This window comes from Gopherus evgoodei, chromosome 3 (genome assembly GCF_007399415.2).
Source record: "Gopherus evgoodei ecotype Sinaloan lineage chromosome 3, rGopEvg1_v1.p, whole genome shotgun sequence".
Classification (NCBI taxonomy): Eukaryota; Metazoa; Chordata; order Testudines; family Testudinidae; genus Gopherus; species Gopherus evgoodei.
The window spans coordinates 119,788,372-119,798,200 of record NC_044324.1 but is presented as its reverse complement, the minus strand read 5'-3'; the positions used below and the strand labels follow the sequence as shown (position 1 = coordinate 119,798,200).

The 9,829-nt window shown below is 38.6% G+C and overlaps 1 protein-coding gene across 1 annotated transcript; it reads right to left on the bottom strand.

The window, feature by feature from the left end:
• Positions 1 to 364: 364 nt before the first annotated feature.
• STX11 (syntaxin 11) lies at positions 365 to 6,871 on the bottom strand. Its single transcript, XM_030558344.1, is given in 8 exon segments — positions 365 to 2,837; positions 2,839 to 3,097; positions 3,100 to 3,274; positions 3,276 to 3,553; positions 3,556 to 3,595; positions 3,597 to 3,641; positions 5,233 to 5,286; positions 6,857 to 6,871. Coding segments are annotated over 8 exon segments (981 nt in total). The 3' UTR covers positions 365 to 2,722.
• Positions 6,872 to 9,829: the final 2,958 nt, after the last annotated feature.

Here is a 9,829-nt window from a genome sequence, read left to right as displayed (position 1 = left end):
TCAAAATAGGTTGGTTTCTTCTTGCTTATCTCAGTTCCTTTTCCTGAGTGCCACTGAGGATGCAGCATTAGAAGGGATATTCACAATGTGATGTTTTAAATATGATCTTAAAGATCTCAGAACTGCTGGATTTAATTTGTATTTCTTGCACTGGATGAATGTTTAAGATCTTCTGAAAAAACATGAAGTGTGAATTACATTGGCAGGGAAACATAGAACATTTTTTCACATTAATGTTTCAGGCACATGTGTGAGTTGATGAAAGAGGGACAGACAGTTTGGTAATGTGACTTTTCCAGTCCCATAGAATATCCATGTGCAAGAAACTATTTGGATCTGCTGATTCAAAGTGTGACTATGTATCTTTACCATTATACCACAAATACTTTTATTGCATTTCTAGGTACATACATGTACAAAAAAACATACAACTAGAATATTTACATAACTACATAAAAGGGGGGGTAGAAAAAGCTACAAATACACAGAGCAAATAGATTCAGGTTTTCTGTGGCCTGTTTTAAGTCCAGATTCGGATATCCTCATGCACATGTACCTTTCTTCAGGAAGTGTGTCACTGACTTGATTGGGACTACTTATGGAGTAAGGTGCTACTCAACATGACACAGCTCTTAAATATTAGTAAAGGGTGCCAGCCAGTGCATTTTACACCCCCTTCTCTTCCCCCCTTGCAGTTCAGATTTGAATTGTTTTGCATTTCCCCAAGCAAAATCTAACACTGATGGCTTCAAGACTTCACTGTATACCACAGACACTCTTGTTTGAGGCTCATTTGTCCCCTACATAAATTCTAACTAATGAATACATGAAATACAGACATAGGTGCTTCATATAATATTTAGTTCAAAGCAAAGTGACTTTCAGCTTGAGGAAAAGAAAAGTTCTTGTCCAAGTTCATTTAACTCCCTCATCCTCCATGTGACAAGCCTGACCAGAAACATTTTCTTGCTAGGCAAAGAAAGCTTAGAAGTGAGTATCAATTTGTTTTTGCAAGGCCTTATTGTTTTATAAGTAATTAAAAGAATGTTACAATATACATTTAGTGTGCAAAAGACAGAGAAACCTTAACTGTGAAGGGTGCAGAAGAATAGCTGGGTGCATCTGGGCAGGAAACCACCAAAATACAAATGTGAAATGTTAAAATAACATATTAAAAAGGACAAAAGGGAGATTAAGTTAACCAAAAGAAGATCTTTGAAGTCACTAACTTCTGGAAAAGTCTTATGAGTCAAAGTACCAATAAAATCACAATGTAGCAGAAAGCTGCTTAGAAATACTGTAGTTGGAATATTGTGCATATTCAAAAGGAAGGGCCAAATCTTCATCTCTCAATCAAGTGAAAAACCAATGAGAACTGTATCAATTAAGGGACTGCAAATTTGGCCTTTAATTTCTCCTTCCTCCCTTTTTGTCCAAACCTAATATGGTCAGAGAGGTAGAGGGAGAAGGGAAAACTTTTCAAACCCAATAAAAGAAGTGTTATTTTGACTCCAAAATGTTGGCTCATACAGAATATTGAATAAAGGGGTCTATTCTCTTTTCAATGTGCAGTTGTCCCAGAGGCACAAGACGCCCCATCAGTCTTATGATTAACCAGAGTAAACATTGTTATTAATACCTTCATGTTAACATATACAAACATAATATATCAATACATCTTACAAAATAAGCATCTATTACAAGGGAATCTGTCACTACACTTCAAATTTGTTTTCTATGTTGAATCTCTAAAATGTTGCCTTTGCCCTCCAGACAAGTGTCCATTTATGGGTGTTTAAGTCACATTTGAGAGGAGATAGTTGTATTAATTTTATTCACAGGGCTAAAAATCTTGAAAAGTTTGCCATGACCATTTTCAGTCTTCAGCAGACTACATTTAAATAGTATTTAAAGTTGTAATGTTGTTCTTTAATGACTAAAGTAAGAATCAGTTGGAGAGGTCTTAATTTGACAGTGTTTCCTGTGACCTGGTTCAAAGTTCTGGTGCGTTCACATGATGAAAGGGATTTTTTTTTTTTTTTGGTGGAGGGGGGCGGGAAGGAATGACCACTTCTTGGGACCGAGTTTATCTTATCTACACTGGAATAGATCAAAATTCACTTCATTCATTTCAAGGGAGTTCCACTGGTGTAAAACCAGTGTGACATCACATCAAGCTCCTTGTGTAAAAGATTTAAGAAACTAATTCTATATTTTCGTTAACAGTTTAACAGATTTACTGTTTCTTCAAATGAATGTGGCAATGAATTGCTCAAGGATTGCATCATGTGTGCTCCAAATTTCCTAAAGGTAGGCAAACTTACGAAGCACCACAGAATTACTTCACTACAGCAGTAGAGCTGTACCCCATGCAGTCTCACTGTGGAAGATAGAAAATAGCCACCTTGTGGTATACAACACTCATCCTTCATTGAGGAAGCTATGAGCCTTTCATTCATTCTTTAAATTAGGTGGTGTCAGATTGGAGCATGTATCATTTTATGAGGCTCTCTAAGCACTCTAGCCTTGATTAGTCAAATCGGTTAGGCTTGATTTTTTTTTTTTAAGATAATAAAAAGTTATTTGAAAGCAACATTTGGCTTTTATTAGCATATAAATGTGCTTAAGGCATCTCCATCTAAGATAAGGGGTAACCACCCCAACCTCCCAAAACCAAAAGCAACCCCGTTCCAGGAGTTAGCCCATTTTAAAAAGCACTATTTCAACTATACATTCTTAGGGCACATTCAAGTTGGTCTGTACCGGCTTGAGTAGGAGAATCATCTTCTGCTATGCATGAAAAGCAACAGCAGAGGAGCGTTCGAAAGGGTGTTTCCCCTGTATTCCAGAGCTTTCCTCACACTGACATTTAGCCTCTCGACATAGTCCTCAACTTTTTCCACATTCAGTTGAATGATGTCAAAAGTGTCAGCTTGTTGCTCCACCAGTAGTGCCACCTGTAGAAAGAGCTCATGAACCTCCCTGATGCGACTCTCCAACTTCATCAACTCTTTGTGTCTCGTCTCTATCTCATTCAATGCTGCACGAGCCCCTCTGACATCAGACAGGAGATTCTCAGAGAAGACGTCCCACTTGCTTGCTCGATCATGTCTTCAATCTGGTTTCCGGAAACATCCTTGCCCATGATCTCCAGCTGTCTCTGGATCCGAATCTTGCAGTTCTCCCGCTGGTTCATCTCTGCCTCATTGTACTCAAACATGGCTTCCTGAAAGGCATGCATGAGGTCAACATAGTGATTCTTTGATACACGGGTTTATAACAGACATTGTGCCATGTTTTGTTTCTGCATCTTCATTGAAGTCTTTCATTGTCTGGAGTTTTCGGTGGATGCCTTCTCCACGGGCCTTGATGTCTTTGGCGATGCTGTTAGTATCTCGTTTGATACTACTAAGACGCCGCATGGAGGTAAGAAAGCGATTATTTTGTTTACCTAACCGTTTGACGTCCTCTTTCAGGTGGAGGTTGTCTGTTCTGATACTCTGGATATCTTTGTAAAGAGCTGCGAGGGCATAATCAGTCTCAAATAGGAGGGTTCATGAGGTAAACTCTCATCATCCTCATTGTTAGGAAACTGTTTGGTTATAAAGCCTAGCTAACTCATACAGTTCACATAAACCGGTCTTTCATCCCTCCTGTAAGCAAAGAGGGTTGGGGAGAAGGGGGAAAAAAAACAAAACAGAAAAATTAAAGAATGTATTAAATAATTTTTTTAAAACTATCTTCTGCATAAAACATCACAAAATACCATCCTTTCAACTTGCCCTGCATGCTTGACACAGGTCACTGGAATAGAGGCGCTAGACATTGGCCACCTGAGTCCCCTTGTGGTTGCAATAGGGCTCAGTAATACCCTCCCCCCCCCTCCGACACACACCTTAACAAGTTTTTGGATGTACAGCTTTCAATAGTTAAAATAAAAGAATTGCATGATTCTTATAAACAAATAATTAAGGTTTAATAAGAAGCTTGCAGTCATTGCTGTTCTACACACAGCAGTACACATCTCATTGGAAAAAAACCCATCCAGATTTCTTTGCATCTAGATGCCTTCTAGACCCTGAACCCTTTACTGAATCATTAACTTCAATGATCAGAAACCTTAGAATTTCTGCCTTTGCTGTTTTTGCCTACAATAAAACCTGTCAACATGTTTGCAGAGTACAAACACACACACACACACCACACCACACACACACACACACACAAAGGGGAAAGAACTGGTCCTGCTTGAGTAGGGGTTGGACAAGATGACCTCCTGAAGTCCCTTCCAACCCTGATATTCTATGATTCTAGTTACAAGGATTGATATGGAAAAGTTCAGGCTGGAATTTTAGGAAAGGAGTAGAGCTCCTAAGGGGATCTATGTCAGTTAAAGCCCAATTCTGGCATCATTCAACGCATTGAATTTCTGTTAAATTCAGTGAGCACTAAATGTGGAGAACCAACTCTTCATAGAGCTGAATAAAAACTAAAACTAAACATCAGATTATCCTAGTGGCACGTCTCTTCCATTATTGCAGCACTTTGTTTATTTTCAAATTCTTGGTACTTGAGACAAAACTATTGACAGCAAATACAAGAAATCAAATTTACTAAAGCAAGTTTTCTGTGGCACTGCAATTGAGAAGCTGGAATTCCATGACAAAGCCATTTAGATTAAAGAGTGATTACTGAATTAGATACATACATGAATAATACAATAGGCATGCTATGTCTTGTGTTCTATGTTTTGATACTGAATCAAATTACATTTTCATTTTTCAAGGGCATGTCCACACTAGCCTTTACAAAAGTGTTAACTACCATGAATTAATTTAGTGTCAACTATTTAAAAGGTTTAAAAAACATAGTGCAGACACAGCCAAAGAGTATAGGTGTGGATCCAGTGAAGACAGTGACAGTCAAAAAAAATGCAGATTTATGATCTATTGCATAGTTTTTAAAAAAGTTAAGGAACAAAAACAAAATCCTAATTGCAGTCCCCCTCACACAGTAACTACCCTCTTTGATACACATATCTTAAAGTTTTGTAGAACAGGCTTAGCAGGACTCTTGCTAGGGATTTTAAAGAACTTTTAAGCCACAATTCTGCAAATGCTCATGCATACACTTACTCATGGAACATGAATAACTCTATTTAAAGAGGCACGTGCAAGTGTTTGTAGGATTATATAAATTATAGTAGTATAGCTCCAGGGTAGACACTCTTACCTTGGCATAATAGTGGCTTTTTGGATTTAGCTTTATTCCCTTCCAGGCAATAAGCTAAACAAAAAACCCACATTCTTTACACCTGTATAACGCTATGTCTACCCTGGCAATTGAATGACAAAACTGTCTTTCAGAGGTATTAACCCTCCCCTCCCCGCCCCCCAAGGCAAAAGTTTCACCACGATAAGCACCAATGTGAACAGCACATTGTTGGCAGGAGCGCTATCCTGTCGACACCACAAACATCACTCTTTGGGGTGGAAGTTTTTTGTCAGCAGGAGAACTGACAAACAGCGATTACACAGCACAACGTTTCTATACTACAGATAGCTAATAGCATCAAAGTGTTTGTGGTGATTTAAAAATACACACTACGGTAGCAGAAATGAGCTAAGGCACATAAACCTCATTTTCTGAGGCCAAAACAAAACAGTTTTTAATTTGTTAATTTAAATGAAGTGTTGCATGAGATATCCCCTCCCAACACCAAAAAGAAAGAGGAAAAGATGGTTTTGGTCCTGTTAAGATATAGAATTCAGTCTTCCACAAAAAGCTTGTGACAAAGTGAAAATGGGGACCTAGCGTAAGATTTTGTTGCTAGGATATTTTTTGCCTCTTTCTGCTTTAAAAGCAGGCCCAGAGCACCTTCTCATGAAACAGAATGATTTACTCCTAATGATTTCAAAGACGACGATGTTTGTCTTCCTGTTCTCATGGTCAGGTTTTATAGCCAAGTTCTACATGCCACCCTTAATGAAATAGAAAATGTGAAATAATATGAAATTGACTTGGGCACTGTTGTGAAGTACTGGAGAGGCAGACTATGGATTGAGCCACACTAAAGGATCAATCTGCTCATGGAGTATGACAGTAGTCTAAATCCAAGATAAAAAACAGAAAATTAATTCCTTACTCTTAAAAGGATCTGAAGGTTTTTTAAACTGCAAGAGTATTTTTAGAGAATCTAAACTATCCTTCACTGTGTGCACCATGTGTTTATTTTCTATATTTCATTCAGTTTAGAAGAAACACACAAACCAGGACAGTTTATAGTTTTGCTTACAAATTTGTTTTTTTTCCCAGGTATCATGCACTAGCACAATGCTAAAGTGTTTGGGGATAGCCACCACAGGAGGACTATTGACAAAAAACCCACAAACAGCAACTGAAGTAAAACAAAAAAACATTTGTGTTAGAGAAATCTAAATAGCTATACCCTCTTCTCTCTTTAGTGAGAATCCCTAAAAATGTCTCTTTAAAGGTTGTCTGTGCACTCAATAAGACAGCATAGCTTTGGGTTTTGTCAGGTTACCTTTGCACCCCTAAGTACCACCAACTCTAAAAGTCCAAGAGAGATGTCATTTTGGCCAGCTACAGCTCGCCAACAGCCTTCACCACTAGTTTCACACCTTAGTATGTAGAATGGACTTAAAGGAACATTGTCAACTTATGACCACACTTTACTATGTTACTAATATCTAAAATCACTAGAAGTGTTTGTCACTGCTTGTTGGAAAGTGTGTGTGTGTACACGCATCTACGCATGCGTGTATGTATGATTTTCATTGTTAAAACAGAGAACTTGAATACAATGAGGTCAGTTCATGTTTGTTTAGACTCTCACTTTTGGGTCCTCCATGCTGTAATAGTTGCATTCCCAATATTGCTGGGAATGATTATTTTAATTAAAATGTAATTAGATTTGCGCTTTTTTTTTTTAACATAAGCTGTTCTTGCAAATATAAAGAGGTGAAAAATGAACCACATTCATCTCAATTGAGTGTCACCACTGTAATCTATTAACTATGCTTTCATTTACCAGCAATAATTCCAGTATGGTTGTATACCGAGTCCAGTGATGCAAAAATCTTGTACTGCCGATCATCTAGCCCATACTCAATGTGAAGTGTCAAATATATAGGGATACTGATTTGCTTTCAATAGATCTAAAATAAATATAATCACTAATTAATAGTACGCTAATCTCTGGGTGAGATGCAAGGTACTAAAACACAGTGTCAGCTGAGAAAGATGTTCTCATTTAAAATCCCTTAGAGATAGAGGCAATTTGAAGCACACGCAGACATAGTGGCTTCAATCGGAGCACTGCTCCAACTTTAATGAATTAGTTTTAACACCCTTTTGAGATAAGGATGGGTCATGATTTTATATATTAAAAAGCTAATACACACCTTCTCTACAAGGGCACTGGTTTTTGAAAGCTATTCACTTCACAACCATCAATATGGCTCAGCATTGCTATCAAATTATCTTCAAGAATGCTCCAAGATTTAATTCCTTTAAAAGAGAGGCAAAGGAGAATTATATAGCTAGATGTATTTACACTGAGATTCTCACGTTTATAGTGTGGACCACAATTTTAGAGACTGCCTTGGGGATCACTCCTTCCCATTCAGTCAGTCAATCATGACATCCCTGCAGTAACTAGAGAAGTTACTTTACTTACATAAAAAACGAAGTCAAGCAAGGAGTGTATTTTTAATAGTCTTTTAATGTGATTCAGCAGTTGGAGGTTAGGAAAGCCTGTACTATGTGACTAGTCAACTCTTCTGTCGCATACAGAGTATTTGATAGAGGGTTGCAGTTCTGGTCCCTATAGTGAGTGCTCCCCCAAATTAGGTAAACAGAGGAAAGCTAATCAAACCCAAATTCTAGACAGAGACAAGAGAAACTGGATATAGGTCTATAGGCACAGGCTGATCATCATAATTGTACAGCTCAACAATTAGTCTAGGGCAAGATGTTCATTGCTTATTTAGGTGTCTAAAGATGCAGATATGTAGTTTTGAAAAATCTCACTAGGCACCTAACTTACCCTAAGTATGAGGTTCACATGCTGATTAACAGCCCAACAAAGAAAAACAAAAAAACCAAACAAACCCTACCTGGTGGTGGTCAAAACCTCCCGTTACAGCCCAGTAACTAGTGTGTCAATTTAAGAAGCGGAAAAAATTCTCACTCACTTTTGGAAACAGCTGAGCAAGAGAGATAGTTCATAATTCTACACTTATTGTAATGCCATAGTCGAGCTGAAGATGACTTGGAATATCATGTCAGAGTGGTTGATGCCAATTCATACTATGGAGACAACATGTAATGTGAAACTATGTACCGAAAATTCCTTCCTGGCAAGCCTGCAGAATCCTGGTTAAAGTGCCATTGTCATGTTAACAGAGAAAAAACTACATTTCGATATATGTTAAAGTTGCAAAGTCAAGCATTAAAAAAACCCAGGAAATGCCAAGATGATGATTGTGCAACCTTCGTTTGCTCCCCTCTTGTGCATATAGCATTGTGATCCAGTCTTTAATTATATGATCACATAATATTACCCCCCCCACACACACACCTGCCCCTGCCACATTCACTGAACAGGATGGATAGTGTTCACTGAATGAGCAGCTATTCGATATTTATACTCCATGTATGACCAAGTTTTGTTTATTGCACATCATTTGAGCCATACCTGAGTACAGTATTAATTTCCTCATGGGCTTTTCCATGGTACTCACTGTAATAACGGAGTGTTCAAAAACTTTAATAGTTTATCTTTAGAATAACTCTGTGGGGAAAGGTGTTAATCCTCATCTATAAAAGGGCAAGGCGGTAAAGATTAAGGGCAAAACTGTCATTGGTGCATTAGTTTTGGGTGCCCAATTTGAGATGCTCAGGGCCTGATTTTTCAGATAAAGGCTTTTGTAGTACTTCACATATTTGAAGCACAGCTCCCACTGACTTCAGGATGCAGCAGTGGGTGTTCAATACTTCTGTGAATCTGATCCCAAGGTCTCAAGCTGGCCATAAGTTAATGAGGAACACAATTAGTGGTTACACACAAAGTTTAGTTTTAAGAGATTTGCCCAGCATCTTAGAGCAACTCTGTGGCAGAGGCAGGAACAGAATCCAGTTCTGAAAGGATGTGATCCATGTAATGAAAACTGGATCATAATACAGATGCACAAAGGTGCTGAATTAAGGCTGCACAGGCAACTTCAATCCTGGCATTTCCTAACTTTTGACCGCTTGATTTAGCGACCATAATTTTCTTTGAATATAGTTTTTTTTTTTTTGGTGCAATTTTGTAGGTCATCAGCAGATCCACTGTAGATCCACAGAACAGACCTCTTCCACTTCAGTTAATGGGTCAACTGGTAGCATTAAGAGGCTATTATGCGCTGTTTGGGAAAGCCACTAGAGGACAACACACATCGCCACTTTACTGCTACTGACAGACAAAGAAACTGTTGGGACTAGGGAATTCTGGGTTCTATTCCAGATTCTGAAAGAGCATGTTCTATTGGTTGCAGATAGCTGCCCCATATCACCCAGTTGACCCTGCCATTCCTTCCCCATCTGAGCCCTTCTGTCCACTTCCTCTCCTCCAGTCCTCCCAGAACCCTCTCCTTCTCCCTCTGTTCCCAGAATGCATCCTCCATCCTGCCTGTCTGTCTCCCTCACTACATCCCTATACATTCAAGCATGTCAGGATGTTCCCATTTCACCACACTACCTGGGCACCACCAGGAGGTATGCAAAGCACAAGACACAGTATTCCTGCTCTCTGTTCTGGTACCTG